This window comes from Cannabis sativa, chromosome X (assembly GCF_029168945.1).
Source record: "Cannabis sativa cultivar Pink pepper isolate KNU-18-1 chromosome X, ASM2916894v1, whole genome shotgun sequence".
Classification (NCBI taxonomy): Eukaryota; Viridiplantae; Streptophyta; class Magnoliopsida; order Rosales; family Cannabaceae; genus Cannabis; species Cannabis sativa.
Window position 1 is genome coordinate 34,932,843 of NC_083610.1, and position 20,142 is coordinate 34,952,984.

General features: G+C 31.4%; 1 protein-coding gene across 1 annotated transcript; it reads right to left on the reverse strand.

The window, feature by feature from the left end:
- Positions 1-9,332: 9,332 nt before the first annotated feature.
- Positions 9,333-14,075, reverse strand: LOC115710919 (ribose-phosphate pyrophosphokinase 1). The gene is made up of 9 exons (XM_030639273.2): positions 13,876-14,075; positions 13,541-13,723; positions 13,045-13,293; positions 12,533-12,676; positions 11,841-12,008; positions 11,216-11,285; positions 10,722-10,803; positions 10,153-10,312; positions 9,333-9,765 (listed from the first exon to the last, which is right to left on the reverse strand). The coding sequence occupies exons 1-9, from the start codon at positions 13,981-13,983 to the stop codon at positions 9,727-9,729; spliced, it is 1,203 nt and encodes a 400-aa protein (XP_030495133.1). The 5' UTR covers positions 13,984-14,075; the 3' UTR covers positions 9,333-9,726.
- Positions 14,076-20,142: the final 6,067 nt, after the last annotated feature.

A 20,142-nucleotide genomic window follows, 5' to 3' on the forward strand; every position in this document is an offset into this window, starting at 1 on the left:
TATATATATAGGTAATATGCATGTATATCATTAGGTTACTTATGTGTGAGTACATATATATTTGATGCTCGAATCTATATATGCATTCTGACATTTTATAATTTCTTAACGAAGACAAATACAAATATCAAATTATAAGCATACATAACTAATGGGGATTGGTTTCTCTTTATAATGTGGGATTGCAGTTTCTTATTTTATTTAGTTGGAGAAAATAATAAGTTTTTAAGTGAAAATTATCCTGAGTGCAAAAATGTCCACATGTATGCATTTTTGTTTCATGTAGATTGTATTACTATAACAAATAAAGATAAAAAATACAACAAAGAATAACTAATTATAACAATATATATTATTTTAAGATAGACAAAAATAAATTAAAAATGAAAAATATAATTACAAAAAATTGTACATATCCATATTTTCATCTTCATCATCAATTGGAGTTAAAATATTATAAAGATAGGGAATATCCAATATTTAATGATAACATTATAACTAACAGAAGTAAATTTTTGTATTTTAAATTTTTTCAAATCCATTTAAGGTAAATTCAATTTTATTATTAAAAATTAGTTATAAGTTTATAACTATTATATATAATCTAATTTAGGTTGCAAAATTCTGGATATAAGAAAAGATTGTTATCATAAATTTATATCACAATTATTCTACTATATGTCATATCCTGAATGTAACAAAGGAGCTCAAAAAAAAAAAAAAGGGAGGGGGGATCATTTCACAAATACACAAAAACAACAAAAAAATTAAAAAAATACGATTTCACAGAATTTTAAATATTTTTACTATTTTTTAATTTTATTTACAGAAAATGTTAGAGATATTATTACAATGGAAGATAAACCAAGATATATACAACTCAATTGTAAAAATAATACAAGGACAATAAAAGAGATTTGATTAAATATATGTTACAATACATATATATACACTATATATTACATATATATATATGAAAAGTAGAAGAGAAGATTACAACACATGCATGTAATATAATATATGTATATATAACAAGAGAATAATATATATGTATACACTCACTCACAACCTTGAGTGTAGATTAGTGGGGATCACCACGACTTGAACAAGGTATTACACCTTTGTCCAAAAGCTTATTTCCCCCTATCTCTAAGCACTAAGGGAACTCTCTAGGAAATAGCTTTAGGAATTATCAAGCCTTAGGGTTTTCTAGCAATGTGCTTTTTTGATAGAAAACTTCATCTCAATGAGCACATTAGACTCCTTTATATAGTGTTTAGATGATCACTCTAAGGATTCAAAATACCACCTCATTTCTCTCCCATAAATGAGTATTACATTTTGTAACAACTATATCATCATAATTTTGAAATCCTTAAACCAAATTGTGTAACAACCCTTTTATTACACTAATAATATGTGATCAACACAAGAGTTACAAATGACAACAAATTGTAACTCCTCTCCAAGTTACAACATGTAGGTTACAAAAGTGTAGGTTATAAAATCATAGGTTACACATTTATTTACCATACACTTAATATATATTATTCACATATATTTATCACATTTTAATCTACTTTATTATTATATTATAAAATAATATAACAATCCCCCACTAGATTAAAATGTGTGACACACTTGTAACACACTTGTAACATTTATTTAATCAATCAAAATATTATATCAAAATATAACATTCCCCCACTTTGATTGAATAAATATACACTTTTAAAGAAGTCTTGCTTAGGTGCATTAGGTAAAATGTCTTTCGACTTGAATTTTACCTTAGTGTAGTTACCACAAAGTTTGATGAAATTTTGGTTGCCGTAGCATTGAACCATTATTCCTTTAGTACAAACCGGTGATAACACACACACCCTCGCTAATGCTCACTTGAGACAGCATGTCTCGCTCTTGCACCGTTAATGGCCATGTGCGAAATTCCAATTCATGGACTCTCTAGAGAATACTCCCAATTCTCATAAGAGGCGGCACCACCTCTAGCCCATATAGGTGGAGTTTTAGTGTCTCACCACTCTTTAGACTCTTCTTAAGCTTAAGTGAGTTTTCTTAAGCTTAAGCTCCATTAAAAAACCTTTTGATTTTAACCCTCAATTTTCACAACATGTACTCATTCATAGATGGGACAATTGAGTACCATATTCACTCTATTGACTTGTTATTACCTATTGAACTTAAGACTAGATGTTTACTAGTGTTAAGATAGGTTACCATCAATGAGCAAAACACTAAGGGAGTTTAGGTCTCATCCCTCGAAAATTCATGCTTTAATCTTGTACGGAGATTAAGCGATTTGTTATAACCTCTCACTATTGATTCCATGTGAATCATGCATGCCAAAATATAGTGTTCACTTTGTGACCACTTTTCTCCTTAAGTACTTAAGCTTTGAAAATTCAATCATAAAAAATTAATTTTCACACAACTCAAATTCTCAATAATTTTGATACCAAACATATCAAAAATACACCAATTTAGACACCAAACATGTCTAAATTCTCATATTTTATTTTTAGACACCAAGTATGTATAAACTTTCTCATATTAGAGTATACACCCCCACACTTTCACATTTCATTATTAAGACAATATCTTGATTTTAAAATGTAGAAGACCACTTTGTCTCTATAACTCTTTTAATTAATTTCCTTCTTGAAATTATTTTCACTTAACTTTGACACCAAAATATGTCAAAATTTTACATATACACATAGCCAAATTCGATTTAGAATTTGAATTCAAAATCAAATAAATTAATCAATAATGTCTCAACACATTTTGATTAAATTTGTGGCTCACCCCCACATTTTTACCATAAAGTGTATATAAAATATCACTTTTGTGTATTTTCCTCTTCAAATGACTCTTTACGGCCATTTTAAAAATACCATTTGACATTTTTAGTTTTCTCAACAAAACTAAAATATCAAACTCACATTACTACTCATAAAATAATGTGATTATTTTTACTCATAATTTTAAGGTTATCTCCTTATTGAGATTAGCCCAAAATTATACCAAAGTTAACAAAATTCTCATCAATTTTGTTCACAACTTTGATCATTTAAGATTCAAAATTGCTTCTCCAATTTTATTATCTTTTCACTATTTTTGAATCCACATTGATTCATTTACTTTTGAGTCCAAAATTGCTCTTCCAATTTATGGCTCATTTCACAAGTTTGGGTTCACTTTTAATCCATTTGTTCTTGCTTATGACAATGCAAGTCCAATAAAAGTGTAACTCTCATAGTCCACTTTTTCTTATCTCAAATATGAGATGCTTATCTCTTATAACCCAATAAAAGATGTAACTTCTCAAAAGTCATCTTTTATTATCTCATAAAGTGAGATGTTCACTACCAAATTGAAATAGAATTTAAAATATTCTTTATTCACAAAATAGATGATAATAATTTCCACATCAATAGCAATAAACAATATTATATTATTACTATCAACATTATTATCATACTATATAACTCATACATTAATATAATATGTATGTTACTAATCAACATCTTATATGTAACATACACATAAGATCAATATTAAATTCACAATATATATGTTACATATCTCACACATATATAACATAAATACACATTAATATACATGATATATATTATATACACATATATAACATATATTATATATGCATGTCTCATATAAATACATAAAAATAATTATTTCTACATATTTAATCTCACTAATATATATTATATCACATGCTCTACATATATATAATATATATTACTCATATATATACATGTTATATATTATATATCTCACATATATATACATAAAATAACATGATATAAATTTCAAATATCATATATATAATATGATATAAACACATGATCACATATATATATAACTCATATATATATAATATATATTACTATTATATAAAATATAGTAAATCACATAATATACACCACCATGCTCACCCATGAATGGTTTTTACATAAAATCTCTTATCCTTGTATTTTTAAAATCTTGATTTATCTCCTCTTCCATTGAAAAGGGATAAGCTTTTGATTGTTAGAGATATTATTACAATGGAAGATAAACCAAGATATATACAACTCAATTGTAAAAATAATACAAGGACAATAAAAGAGATTTGATTAAATATATGTTACAATACATATATATACACTATATATTACATATATATATATATGAAAGGTAGAAGAGAAGATTACAACACATGCATGTAATATAATATATGTATATATAACAAGAGAATAATATATATGTATACACTCACTCACAACCTTGAGTGTAGATTAGTGGGGATCACCATGACTTGAACAAGGTATTACACCTTTGTCCAAAAGCTTATTTCCCCCTATCTCTAAGCACTAAGGGAACTCTCTAGGAAATAGCTTTAGGAATTATCAAGCCTTAGGGTTTTCTAGCAATGTGCTTTTTTGATAGAAAACTTCATCTCAATGAGCACATTAGACTCCTTTATATAGTGTTTAGATGATCACTCTAAGGATTCAAAATACCACCTCATTTCTCTCCCATAAATGAGTATTACATTTTGTAACAACTATATCATCATAATTTTGAAATCCTTAAACCAAATTGTGTAACAACCCTTTTATTACACTAATAATATGTGATCAACACAAGAGTTACAAATGACAACAAATTGTAACTCCTCTCCAAGTTACAACATGTAGGTTACAAAAGTGTAGGTTATAAAATCATAGGTTACACATTTATTTACCATACACTTAATATATATTATTCACATATATTTATCACATTTTAATCTACTTTATTATTATATTATAAAATAATATAACAGAAAATACAGTCTTTTTATGATGTATTCTTATTAATTTTTTGTTAATTTTTTGTTATTTGTATGATATTTAATGTTGTTATTTTGATGTTATTTAGATGTTATTTTCATTTTACTTTTATGTAGTTTTCTTGTTGTTTCTATGAAAATCCGTAAAAATGTAAAAAAAAAAATCTGTAAACGTAAAAATATATTTTTTTTTACAAAAAAATAGTGCCTTATATAATTATTCTAAAAAAGAATACAACGAAAAATTTAGTTGTTTATGTAGATATGAATCATCAGTTACACCACGGTAGGTATCTATTTATATATATATATATATAAAACATATTTTATAATATATATATAGTTAATGTATATAAATATAACTATATTTTCAGTGCAAGAGTACATACTCAAATAAAGAATAATTAGCTTTTTTAGTCCCTGTACTTATGACACTATACTATGATGCCCCTTAATTTATAAGTGTAGTTAAAAATACCCCCTAAAATATATCAGTTGGAATAGTATAATCCTTCTATCTAATTTTGTTAAAATTGACTAAAGTTGACTGTTAAATTAATAATGTGGCATTATACATAGATAGTAGTTGAAAAATTATATACCATTAGGAAAATAAATTACAAGTCATAAAAATTACAATCACAGGAAAAAAAAATGAAAAATAACATCCCAAAAAATAGAATATCATTACCTTAATTTTCCAAAAATCCCATGTTCTTTCTAGTGATATCCATCTCTTCAAATACTGTAGAATCCTAATTTTACACCTTTTTCTAATTTGAACTGCTAAAAAACGATTGGAATTATTTTAATAAAATTATTTTTATTAAATTTTTTTAAAAGGTTATGAAATCATTTTTTAATCATCTTTCATTGTCAGTTATTATGCCACCTCATAGTCAATTTTCCCTCTAAATTAGATGAAATTACTACTCTATCATTTGTTATAATACCACATCATCAATACAAACAGTATTTTTAAACAAAATAAACAGAAGGACTAAATGTATGCATATAAAATTATACAAGGACTATTTATAACAAGCTGAATAGATTAAGGGGCATAATAGTATAGTGTCATAAGTACAGGGGGTAAAAAAGATAATTATTCTCAAATAAATAACGACATTGAAAGAGTTGTTAGGCTATTTTTAACTTATTATTCGGGCTAATTTTAGAGTTAATTTTCTTCTTTTTAGACACTTTTTGGAATGGAATTGCGTCTGTTTTCTTTGGTTTCAAGTTTTGACACTTGCAATGTACAAATTGGTCAAATATCGAAAATATGGTGTGGAACTAAATCAAAGAGACGAAACTTTATTTTCGGGCGTCAGGTGTCTTTGCGCTCAACACTTGCGTTGCACCAGTAATAGCGCCATGGAGGCGCCACTGCGTGAACTTTACAAAGAAATGTTTTTTCAAAAAGCTCCAGGCACCACAACGCCGTCATTGTGCAACTGTGGGCAATTTTGCATTTTCACAATTTTGGATTGTAAAACTGATTTTTTTTTTTTATAAAATGGGTGGTGAATTTGAGAGTAGATATTCAGGAAAGAACCTTAAAAAAAAAAGAAGAAGACTCTTGAAGCGAGCATAACGATTCGATCAAATTCTCCATCTTATATATATACAGAATAGATTTTTAGTTTACTGGTATTTCTTTTTTATTTATGATCAAACACTTTAAAATAATAATAATAATAAAAATAAAAATCATTCATGAAAAATGGTTATAAAAAAGAAAATTTTTATCTTCTGTTAATTTTTCCATTTTAATAATTCATTCTAATTAGAAAAATTCAATATATATTTTTTGGTGATTTTTAGAATAAATTTGATTTTTTTATGGTTTTATTTTAAAATTTAAATTTTGATATTAAAATTCAATATATTTTTTAATTGAATTATACTCATGTTGCATGCTATGTCATTTTTGGAAAATACTACGTAGGACTAAAACTAATAGATTGGAGTTTAACTCAGGAATAGTTTTAAAAAAAAAAAAACTGGATTTATTTGGCTTTGTAACTTAAATTAAAAACAAAAAATAATTTTTAAAAAGGGTAAATAGCGGCTTAAGTACCCAAAGTTTTATGTTTGTAAGCGGCATAAGTACCCAATATTTGTAAAACTGTAATTTTATTCCAATTTACAAACTTTGTTTTAAATTTATTAAAAGAACATTTAGAAGTAAATGATATATTTCTATCTAGAACCAATAATCAAGAATTTAGGCCTTATATGTGTCATATTTAAGACAATAACAAAGTCTGTACATACGAAATTAGAAGAAAATTACAGTTTTACAAATATTGGGTACTTATGTTGCTAAAAATAAACACTGAATTTATGCCGCTTACAAACATAAAACTTTGGTACTTATGCCGCTATTTACCCTTTTAAAAACCAATAGATGGTGTTTGACCAAATCTTTCAAAAATAATTTTTTGAAAACTGAGGTTTTAAAAACTAGAAAACAAAAAACATCAAAAATGTTGTAATCTATTTTTGAAATCAATATATATATATATTTTGTCTAACATTTTCTTTTTTACATTTTTCTTACATACTTAGACCTAAATTTTGGACCGAATTCCGAACCCCTGACCTCGAATAAACCTTAGGACCTAGACCCCTGACTTCAGACCCGAATCCGGGTTGATTCGAAGTCTGGGATTTGGATTCGAGTCCAGGCTAGGGTCCGAGTCCGAACACCAATTCGGGGTAGAATAAATTCATGTCGTGGTATGATATAGAATATTAATTTTTTTTAATAAAGAAAATCTAAAAATAATTTTAAAAAACCTAAACCAAACACCATTAAATTTTTAAAAGACAAATATTTTATATTCACATTTTTAAAAGCACAATTTTAAAAACTAAAAAACCAAAAACACAACCAAACAACTTTTTTGCTACTGAAAATTTTTAAAGTAAACATATTGAATGCGGTAATAATTCAAGAAAAAAAATCTTATTTATTTGAAATTTGAACGTCTATTGTTTGATTTTATTTTTAAGAAATTAAGGTGCAGTTTGCAATTAATGTAATAATTCTTTTTTGCAGCAATTAATGAAATAATTTTTAAGTTGCACCTCTATTGTTTTTAGAACCAACCATGTTTACCCAGTTATTATTTTGAATGTAAAATTTCAGTAGAAAAAAATATAAATTAACTTTTACTTAATTTATTATTCAAAATATATAATAAAACTCAAACTCGTCTCGTGAGGCTTTAAGCCCCTAAAATATCTTTGGCAACAAATGAACGATCTGTCACTTCTGAAATGGAAAACGATGCATAGATATCATCTAAACACTTTCATTTTCAACCAACCAAAATGAATGAAAATGCTCTATTCAGTACACCTTTTTAGCAAAATTATATATAAATATATATATATATATATATATATGCCGACTATTCAATTGCTATATTTTTATCAGAACTATACGTTGCCATTTTTTTTTTAACCTGTAATAACAGGTTACTAATAGGTAGACTTTCCTTTTTTAGATTTAATTAATTATAATTAACTATTTTCTTAAAATAATTAATTAAATAGTAGACATTCCTTTTTTAGAATTATTTAATTATAATTAACTATTTTCTTAAAATAATTAATTAAATATTTAACAAGACCTCTTTTAGCAATTAATATTTATATTTAAATCCTTACTTGAATTATTGTAATAATTAAGCCATTTAATTATAATATTTACAGTAAAATTTATTTTTTTTACAAAGATTAAACTAAATTCTCTTCTTATAATAAATTTTCAAATGATTAATTATTTTTAAATGATATTTAATTATTTTGTAACAATTATATGAACTAAGTATGATGGCGCCTGCCTAATCAATCGATAACAAGCACAGCTATTTTTTTCTAAAAAATCCTTCAACTTATTTCATTTTTTACTTTTTAAATATTTAAATAAAAAAATTAAATAATTAAGTGTAATAATTTAAAATTAAGATTACAAGTATAATAAAATTTAAATTATGAAATTATATGTATATAATTTTAAATTATAAAAAGTTTTGTTATAAAATTTTAAATAATTTAAGTATAAAAAAATAAATTGCTAAAAGATCCTTATATAGTATTAAATTGCAAAAAATTAATTAATAATTATAATTAATTTAATTTTAAAATATAATTAATCTTAATTAAAGTTTTATAAGGAAATAAATGATTAGGTCACTTTCAGGTTACAAGTTATTTATTATTTATTTTTATTTAATTTCCAAATTAATCACAACCATTTAATAGTAATCCAATGGCTTAAAAAAATGTAACCATGATGGTTACAATAAAAATGTAACCATTGAAACCTCTTCCATATATATATAAATATTCTCATACATAACTTACCCTCAAAAGAGTGTCAAGTTTGGGTGCTTATATCCTCCTGCCTGTGCCTATTGTATATGACAAATTAGGCAAAATTCTTACATAAAGAGAAAACTTCAAATGAAAAACCAAAGAAATTTTGTTATTAAGATGAACCTGAATGAGCATACACGTTCATCGAGGATTCAATATATATAACCAAACAATTTAAGAAGCAAAAGTCGAATAACTTACTTGTAGAAAGAAGCATACATAATACAATTTATTTTACCTATGATCCTCTTCGGCAGCCTAATGCTCCTTTACTTAAAGAGTGTTTCTGTCTGTTCATCATTCTCACAATTGTACAAAGTTCTAGAACAACCAGCAAACTAATGAGCAGCAGCGGTATCGCTCTTCTCTTTCTCTACAAAGCTTTCGGTTTTCCTACTGAACATCTCATACCCTGATGATGTAGTTTGTGGCGGAGTAAAGGATGTTCGGAGGGAGGGGGCCACACCACCATCTTGGATAAATCAGTCAATGCCCAAGGTGGAATAAGGTTCGTAGCCACCCTGACAATCAGAAAATTCAACCCGGAATAACTCCTCCGCTTTATTTTTCCCAAAAGTAAATGTTAACTTTGTAAAGATCAATTACCATAGCTCCCCCACACCAAAATGACTATAGTTAATATACTATTAAGTAAAGGATTACATACAGAATCAGAGTAATGAGCAGAGGAAAAATCTTAGTTATAAAAAATATTGAAATTCACAAGATAATAACTCGGCGTCTTTTATTTACTTTTAAGCATTCCATTCTTCAAGTTGAATGTACAAAAGATTTAAAAGGCAGCCAAATATGATCAACAAATCTACTAATAAAAAAATAAATTTAATTAATGAAACAATTCACAGTTATCCCCCGCTAATCCAATTTTACTGAAATATACTACTCACAGAACAGTCGTCATGAACACGCCATATGGTCTCTCCAAGAAGATTTGCTACTGACAAAATAGTGAGCTGTGGAAAATAGTTCCGTTCTGACACTGGAATAGTATTTGTTATGATCACCTCTTGAAATAAACCACTTGACAACCTCTCTATTGCAGGAGGGCTGCAAAGAAAGAAAATAATAAGGAACGTAACAGTAAACATTTCTCAGGTTTTATCACATTGCATTTGATAACAGTTCAGGTAGATGCACTGTAATCCTAACAGTCATCTTCAAGCCATCTTTCAAACTATAAGTATTCTCATAAGTAACTTTAAACTCAAACCTTGTAACTGGACTTGATTTTTATTTTATTTTTAATTAACACCCACCGGTCAGATGCTGAAGTATGTCTACCCTAAACAAACATTTGAACTTTCAGCTCCGAAATTTGCAACTACTTGTCTATTCATATAAAATGAACTTCCTCTTAGAAGACATTAGAGCTTCTCATAAACTTATAATAAAATATTATCATATTCCACATCCAAATAGTTAGTGAAGATTGCATTGCTAGGGGTGATCCACATACCTAAACACAGCATGTGTAGTGCATGCATAGACTTCCCTGGCGCCTTCTTGATGTAACAAAGCTGCACCTTTGGAAATAGTCCCTACAACCCACGGAACAAACAATTAAACACTGCCAAACCAGAACATTGCAAGACAATATGCTTGATGAAGTCTTTTATCAAATCAAATATATTCACTATTCAGTATCTTCTAGGTAGCACAGACAGACGGAGAAGGGGTTTTCATAGACATTGTATTCACAAAATTATACAAAAGACTGCAGATATTGTCTTTGAACTATCTTTTTCTTTCCCTACCATGTTATAGTGCCAGGAACTCTGTGGGCCAGAAGTTTACCATCATAAACCTATTTACCATATTGGACTTATTCCATTTAATTATGTTACCCCAACAGACTATCCGGACAATACCTTTACACCGAAAAAAATCGTTCAGAAGTTGAATCACAACTTTCCTAAATGGAAAATGTACACTAGAGCCCAAATAACTAACCAGCTGTGTCGATCATGTCATCTACCATCACTGCTACTTTTCCTTTCACGTCACCTATCAAATTCATAACCTGCAGTTGAATATAATTTAATAATATCAATTAAAAATAAATGATGAAATAGTTGTAGAAGAAAGAACGGGAAAGGAGAAGAAAAAGACAGTAGATAAATCACAACATTGCTAAAAAGCAAAAATATCTTGCATCAATGCATATTGTAAAATGAAATGAATAGCAGATCAATGTCATACTATTATGTATATCAAGGTTTTGTAAAGCTATATAGGTACTGGTGCATTTTCTTATGTGTTTGTCTTGAGGTGCAGGCCTGACATTTAAAAAATGAAAATCTTACAACTAAGATAAACATTAAATTTATAAACATAAACATGAAATAATATTCTTCTAAATTATACTTGTTTAATAGTCAAAAAATTTATTCTTCAGAGCTAGATAATAGAGTATTGGTATCTTAAATCATTCAGGTTGTCACAACTAGTCAAGAAGATATAGCAAAACTAAAAGTACAATGAAAAACCTTTAATAACCTAGCATTAACCACTACGGAGTCGATTAAAATGAGAAGGAACATCAATAATAGTCAGCCTCGACTTGCACACATTGTACCTCAGCAACATTGTGCCCGTGACGCCTTTTATCCACGATGGCTAGAGGAGCATCAGATAATTTTTTTGCAAAAGCACGTGCCCTAGCAACTCCTCCAACATCCGGTGAGACCACCACTAAATCATCTGAACATATAGTCTTGCTTGCAAGGTAGTCAAGTATTACAGGCTGATTGTGCATAGCAAAATATTACAAATTAGTAGACTGTCTATAAGAAAACACAAAAAATGGAGAGTACTGCTTCACAGAGACACAAGATGATTGCAGAATGAAGCAGAGATGACTCCCAACCATTGTTCAGTATATTAAATCATCAAAACACATATATTAAGGGTAAAACGTCAATAATCTTGACATCCATATAAGTATGGACTCATCAATCACATTGCTGCGCCAAATAGAAAGCAAACCTTCTTACAACTATAATGATTTGCTTGTAGTCTGACATATACCAATGAATTTACTGGCATGTTAAATGCATAATTGAAGAAATTCTTCTAGAGTCTTAATTGACTACACTAAGAAATATCAAATACACGAGTACTTCCCAGTCCTCAACATCCTAGTCTATCCAAAATCATATGTTTATTGTGTTGCAGGAATAGGATTGACATTTCATGTTAGTGCCAAACTGTCTTCAGTGAATAATACGCAAGAGAGCCCACAAGTACAACAGTTAATATTTTTTTTACCTGACCATAGACGTGATCAACGGGAATATCAAAATAGCCCATGGACTGCCCAGAATGAAGATCACAAGCAAGAACCCGATTTGCACCTGCTTCTGTTATCAAATTTGCAACAAGTTTGGCAGCAATGGATTCCCGCCCTTGGGTCTGCAACACACTCAAATTTAGATATATAATCAGCCAATGTCAACCACACTCAACTAAATATTGATGAAAGAGTTGTACTTAATGAGAAGCCAGTGCACTTCTATCTTCCTTTTTTTTTCCCAACATATTTACGAAAATGCAAAAAAACAAAGAAGAAAGTGGGAGAGAGAGAGAGAGAGAGAGAGAGAGAGAGAGAGAGAGAGAGAGAGAGAATGAACATCAAAACAAAATTTTAGCAAGGCTACTTAGTTGTACAGCAACAGAGAGATTTGGATGTTTAATTGAACTCTGATATCAGTAAAATACTTCAGTATTGTGACACTTATACTAGCACGATACTAGATTACATGATTTTTACACAATGTTACCTTTCTATCAGCCCTGGCATATCCAAAATATGGAATCACTGCAGTGATATTTTTAGCCGACGCCCTTCGACAAGCATCGATCATTATCAGAAGCTCCATAAGATTTTCATTTGCTGGAGGGCATGTGGGTTGCACAAGGAATACATCACACCCTCGAACACTCTCTTGCAGCTGAACATAAATCTCTCCATCGGCAAAACGCTTTATTTTGATCTTTCCAAGTTCCAGACCCATGTAGCATGCAATTTCCTAACATATAGAACAATTGAAGGCAGTTCAAACAATTGCAGAGTGATAAAATAAGACTCTCAAAAGAACAATAAAGTTGAAAACTTTACATGTCTATCTATCATCCTATCCCTATTAGTATTAGGAATCCACTCTCTTCTCTTCTGACCACAACACTAACATCCTAAAAACCTCAATCCATATAGAGCTTAAGATAATTGAATAAACTTCACTTGAAATGAAAAGCAAAGTAAAGAAAAAAAGAAACCTGAGAAAGTGCAGGATTGGCCGTGCCGGAGAAGATTCTAAGTCTAGTATCATTCTTGTTCATGGCATTCTCCAAATTCATTCTGGGTGCCAACATATTCGGCAACACCATTCCGGGGCCGCTGAGAAGAGGCATTCCAGGCCTTCCGTTCTCGAATTTCAACGGTTCCACCACATTACACCTCTGGAATAGAAAAGAAAATGAAAATTAAACAAATGGAAGCACTATTCGATTATATTGCATGCATATAGACAACAAAAACGCAGAATTCACAGTGAAAGATAAAAATCGAAGAACGCGAGAAATGAAGTAACGAAGGCGGTAGTGAAGCTTACGACGGCGTTTTGATGTCGGGAAGGAGAGGCGAAGCGATAACGAGAGCTGGAGGGGTTGATTGGGAAGAAAGATGTAGGAGAAGGAGTAGGGTGAAGAAGAGACGCCATTAGAGAGGGGAAGAGTAGTCTCAGCTGAGCTTGTAACTATTCTTTTTTAATATTAGGGTATTTCAACTCTCCTCGTTTTAAATAAGATTGTTATTTTATCTTTTTAATGTTTTTTTTTTCTTCTTATTGTTTTCTTTTTAAGGCCATTTAAAAAAAAAATGTAAATCTTCCTTGAAAAAAAAGATGAGAAATTACAGTAAACGTTCTCACATATTTTTATTTCAAAACTTATAATAAAATGAATACTTTTTTAAAATTATTTATTATTTATATTATCTTTTACTATATAAAAAAAATATATATTTTTTTTTAAAGTTAGAAATAAAATACTTAAAAATTATAGTATATTTATATTAGTTTTGTTAAAAAAAAAATATTTAAAAGTTATGTTAATTTTTTTAATTTTTTATAAATTATTATAAGTTGTTGTCATATAAATTTTATTGTGCAGTATATTTTTATTGTTGAATAGTATATTTATTTTACGGTCATAATATTTGTATTCAAAACTTTTATTTTGCATGATACAAATTTTAAATGAATACATATTTGTGTCTCTTTTTCTTTAGAGTCTTTTCTCTCAAAATTTGCTTGTGAACCACTCTTCATATAAAAATTTAAGCTCGCTACTAAAAAATGGGCATTTCCATCAGTCCAAATATTGGGTTTTTTAAAGGACCGACAATAATTAAATTAAGCGACTATTATAAATTGATAGTAATGCCAACTTATTAGTGTTGGCTCAAACTGATGCCAAGTTAGCAAAAAAGAAAAAAGAAAAAAAAGCCATACAAACCTTACAAACTCTATTAACATATAAGCATATGAACTTTCTAATGCTCAGCTGCTCCAAATTACAAAGTACATGTTACGAAAAAGAATGAGAAACATTTATTGATGTAAATTGTTCATTCATTACAGAGCTAAGATACAGAGCTATATATAGGTAAGACTCTATACATGAGATAAGTAAAAGTTAGTTAAGGAACTAACCATACTCAACCGACTCTGCTAACACTAAACCTGAAAAGGTAGTTACAGTAATAACGGTAATAACCAGAAATTAACAAAGGCCAATAACCGAATATAACTGTATTGCAAGGCCTAATACCCCCCCCTCAAGGTGGAGCATATATATCATATATGGACATCTTGGACAAATGAGTGTTGATGATAGTGGAAGATAAAGGTTTGGTAAATGTGTCAGCTAGTTGGTGAGTACCCGAGATGGGAATGAGGCGAATGGTTGAGTTTTTGATCTTGTCCCGAACAAAGTGGCAGTCTAATTCAATGTGTTTTGTTCTTTCATGGAAGGTGGGATTGTTAGCAATATGGATTGCAGACTGATTGTCGCAATAAATGAATGCTGGATGTGGCTGTGGTATTTGAAAATCGTGGAGAAGGTATTGTAACCAAGTGAGTTCGCTTGCAGTAGCAGCTAGTGCACGGTATTCTGCTTCAGCAGAGCTTTTAGAGATTGTAGGTTGCTTCTTTGTTTTCCACGAAATGAGATTGTCACCAAGAAAAACACAGTATCCAGTTGTGGAACGTCGAGTGATGGGGCATGATGCCCAGTCAGAGTCCGAGAAACCGCGAAGAGTTAAGGCAGATGTGGAGGAATAGAAGAGACCTTGTCCAGGTTTACCCTTGAGATACCTCAATAAATGATGAACAGCTTGTAGATGTGGTGTCCGAGGTGTGGCCATAAATTGGCTGAGACAGTTTACAGCAAAGGTAATGTCTGGTCTTGATAGAGTAAGATAGAGTAGCTTGCCGATCAATTGTCTATATAGGGACGGGTTATCAAGTGGTTCACCATTTTCATTGTCGAGCTTTAGCTTGGGATCCATGGGCGTTTTAGTAGGCTTGCTGCCTACATAACCTGTGTCCTCAAGGAGCTGAATGGTATATTGTCTTTGAGATATGAAGAGTCCCTGTTTGGCACGGGCAATCTCAAAACCGAGAAAATATTTGAGATTCCCAAGTGCCTTGAGCTTAAATTTCTGATGCAGGCTGTTCTGAAGTTGATGGAGAAGGGAAAGGTTGGGCCCTGTAATGACAATGTCGTCGACGTAAACTAAGAGAGCAATGAAGGTATCCTTTGTGCCTCTTGTGAATAAAGTGTAGTCCGCTTGAGACTGCTGGAAACCTTCATCAAGAAGTGCATCAGAGAGCTTCTTGTACCACTGTCGCGAAGATTGTTTGAGGCCATAAATTGATTTATGTAGCTTGCATACTAAATTGGTGTCTGCAGTAAAGGAGGAAGAGAGTGTGAGTCCTTTAGGGAGAGTCATATACACTTCTTCGTTGAGATCACCGTTTAAAAAGGCATTGTCAATATCAAGTTGAAGGATGGGCCATTGTTTAATGGTAGATATAGCAAGGAGAAGTTTCAATGTAACCATCTTGGCGACGGGGGAGAAGGTGTCAAAAAAATCAAGCCCTTCTTGTTGCGTGTACCCTTGTGCAACAAGTCTAGCTTTAAGTCGTTCCACGCTTCCATCACTATTGAATTTTATTTTGTATACCCATCTACATCCAATGGCGCGTTTGTTGGCTGGGAGAGGCACAACACTCCAAGTTTTGTTGCCAATGAGAGCTTTTAGTTCATGATTCATGGCATGCACCCATTTTTCAAATCGAATTGCTTCTTGATATGTTTGAGGCTCTCTCATGGTGGCAACTGCAAAAATAAAGGCTTTATAAGGATCAGAGATGTTGGAATATGAAATAAAATTAGAGAGATTGTGTGGTGTGGATGATTTATCCTGAATTGAAGAATAGCACTCGAAATCTCTGAGATAAGATGGAAGTTTAGTGGTGCGGGTTGATCTTCTTGTAGGATTTGAATTTGAGGCAGTATCATTTGTTTGTGTACTGGAAGCAGGTCTGTTATCTGGTGTATCTTGTTCGGTTGCTGTGTTGTTTGTTGTATCAGGTGCATTAGTTGCATCTGAGTCAGGTGTTTCCTGATCTGAATGAACATGATCTGAATGAATATGTTGCATCTGAGTCAAATGTTTGTTGTCTGGGGGATAGTCACAGACAGCAGTATCGTTAATCACATTGCTAGGTAAGACAATATTAGAAAAAGGATCCAAGTTAGAATTGTCAGTATTCAGCTTGTGAAAAGGAAAAATATTTTCATGAAATACCACATTTCTGGAAATAAAAATTTGATTTGTATTAAGATCAAACAGCTTATATCCTTTGACTCCGTGGGGATATCCCATGAAGACACAAGTGCGAGCGCGAGGTGAGAACTTTGTTCTGTGGGCAGAGAGTGTTGAAGCAAAAGCAAGACATCCTATAGTCTTGAGATGTTCATAGTTTGGTTGCTTATTGAAAAGACACTCAAAAGGTGTTTTATTTTTAAGCAAAGGTGTAGGAATTCTGTTGATTAAAAACGTAGCAGCCATGACACATTCGCTCCAGAATTTGATGGGAAACTTAGCTTGAAAATATAGTGCTCGAGCCACATTGAGCAAGTGCTGATGCTTTCTTTCAGCTACAGCATTTTGCTCAGGTGTCTCGACACAAGTGAAATCATGCATGATCCCGTGTTTTGCAAATAGTTCTTTGAATTCTAGCTCAGGTGCGTTATCAGACCTGAAGGCTTTAAAAATGCAATGAAACTGAGTTTGTACATAGGATAAAAACTGAGGAATAATGGTATTGACATCAGACTTGTGCTGCATTAAATAAAGCCAAGTAAAACGTGAGTGGTCATCAACTAAAGTAAGAAAATACTTGTGATTAGTGTGTGAAGTTATGTGATAAGGTCCCCATACATCACAATGTATAAGATCGAAAATGTGATTTGTCATATTGTTTTTATTCTGAAAGGGAAGTCGTTTCTGTTTTGCAGCAGGACAGATATAACAAGGTTTGTTATGTAAAGTAGTAGTGTTACAATGTAGAATTTCTTTAAGAGTATCTAATCTTTTATTTGACAAATGTCCCAATCGAGAGTGCCAAGTCTCGGCAGAAACGGAGAAAACTTGAGTGGAATCTGGTGCATCATCAAGAATGTAGAGCCCATTGATATTGCTACCTTTTCCAATCATCCTCTGGTTGGTTTTGTCCTGGATATAAAAGAGATCAGAATCGAAAATCACAGATACAGCAGCATTCTCTGTCATATAGCTGGTAGATACAATATTGTATTTAAAATTGGGTGCAAAAAGTACATTAGTGAGAACAATATTGTTGTTTAAAGTAACAGTACCACTTTGATGAACATGAAAATAATCATTATTAGGCAAAACAAGTTTGGTAGTAGGTATCTTACATACATATTGGAAGAGTTTTATGTTAGAACATATGTGTCTTGTAGCTCCAGAGTCCATAATCCAAGAACCATTTAAAGGAGATTGAGAATTATGGGATAGTATGATACCTGAATTGCCTGATGAAGAGGATGGTTCGGATATATTCATACCAGATTGTTGGGAGGCAAGCAGATTAAGTAGCTGCTGATATTGTGTAGTGGTCAATTGAGGAAATAAGGCTTGACTTTCTTGCTGGTTATTTCCATTGTTGTCAGTGGTTTCGACTTGATTCGCATTGGCTTCCTTGGGTTTATTTTTGTTGAAACCAGGGGGATAGCCATGAATTTTGTAGCATCTCTCAATAGTATGCCCCAATGTGTTGCAATGAGTACAAAAGGGTCTGTTCTTCTTTGGATTTTGAGTCTTGGAATTTTGATTGTCAGTATTCTGCCCAGTGTTCTTGTTTCCTTGAAAAGCATACGCCATGGCAGGATTCGGGTTGCTGGTGCTAGATTGAGTACCCCTTTGGTGTTCTTCTTGTGTGACAAGATGAAACACACGACTTACCTCTGGTAGTGGATCCATAAGAAGAATACTACCACGAACTTGAGAGTAGGAATCTGAAAGACCCATTAGGAAAGACATAATATGCTCCATATGGTAATGATCTTGGAGTCTCTTTACTCCACCACAAGTGCACCCGTTGCAAGTGCAAGAAGGCCTGAAATTGGTTAATTCTTCCCATATAGTTTTAAGCTTAGTAAAATACATGCTAATACTTTGATTATCTTGTTTAAGGTTCATGAGATCTTTCCTAAGGTTGTATATATGGGGTCCATTTCTTTGGTGGAACCTAGTTTTAAGGTCATTCCAAATGGCATGGGCAGATTCATCATAGAGAATGCTAGATGAAATCTCTTTGGATACAGAATTAAAAATCCAAGAGATAACAATATTATTGTTTCTTATCCAAGCATTGTAAAGAATTATATCAGAAGGAGAAGGTTTAGAGATTGAACCGTCCAAGAAACCGATTTTGTTTTTGACAGAAATGGCAAGTTGCATAGCCCTGCTCCAAGCTACGTAATTATCCTGTCCCGTGAGTGGCTGAGAAACAAGAGTGTGGCCTGGATTGTCCCCGTGATGAAGGAAGTATGGATTTGCAGGGTCTTCAAGAGGACTCCTTGAATTCGAAATCTGCAGAGAAGAATTCTGGGTTTCTTCAATGGAGGTTTGGACTGTGGCTTCATCTTGAGTGCCCTGATTCGATTGATTGTTTGTAGACATTGCAGGAAATCAATCGAGGAGAAAGACGATTGAATCTTGCAAGAAAGAAAGGAAGATTGCAGCGGAAAGAGAAGCAGCTTCGTCGGAGAAGATGGAGAACACGACTTAGCTGGAAGGAGAGGATCGGACAGGAAAGCTTATCTTTCCTGCTCTGATACCATGTTACGAAAAAGAATGAGAAACATTTATTGATGTAAATTGTTCATTCATTACAGAGCTAAGATACAGAGCTATATATAGGTAAGACTCTATACATGAGATAAGTAAAAGTTAGTTAAGGAACTAACCATACTCAACCGACTCTGCTAACACTAAACCTGAAAAGGTAGTTACAGTAATAACGGTAATAACCAGAAATTAACAAAGGCCAATAACCGAATATAACTGTATTGCAAGGCCTAATACAAACCACCCATATCTGTTTCTCTCTCTCCCTCTCGCCATAATTCATGGCCGCTCTCAATGATGTCACACAAGCCCAACCCTTGGGACTCTGACTCACGTCCAGCCAGCCACGACAACACCAACGACGACTCAAACCCATCCCAACCTCGACGTCATTCACCACAGGTACCACTACAATAGATACACTTATTAGGGG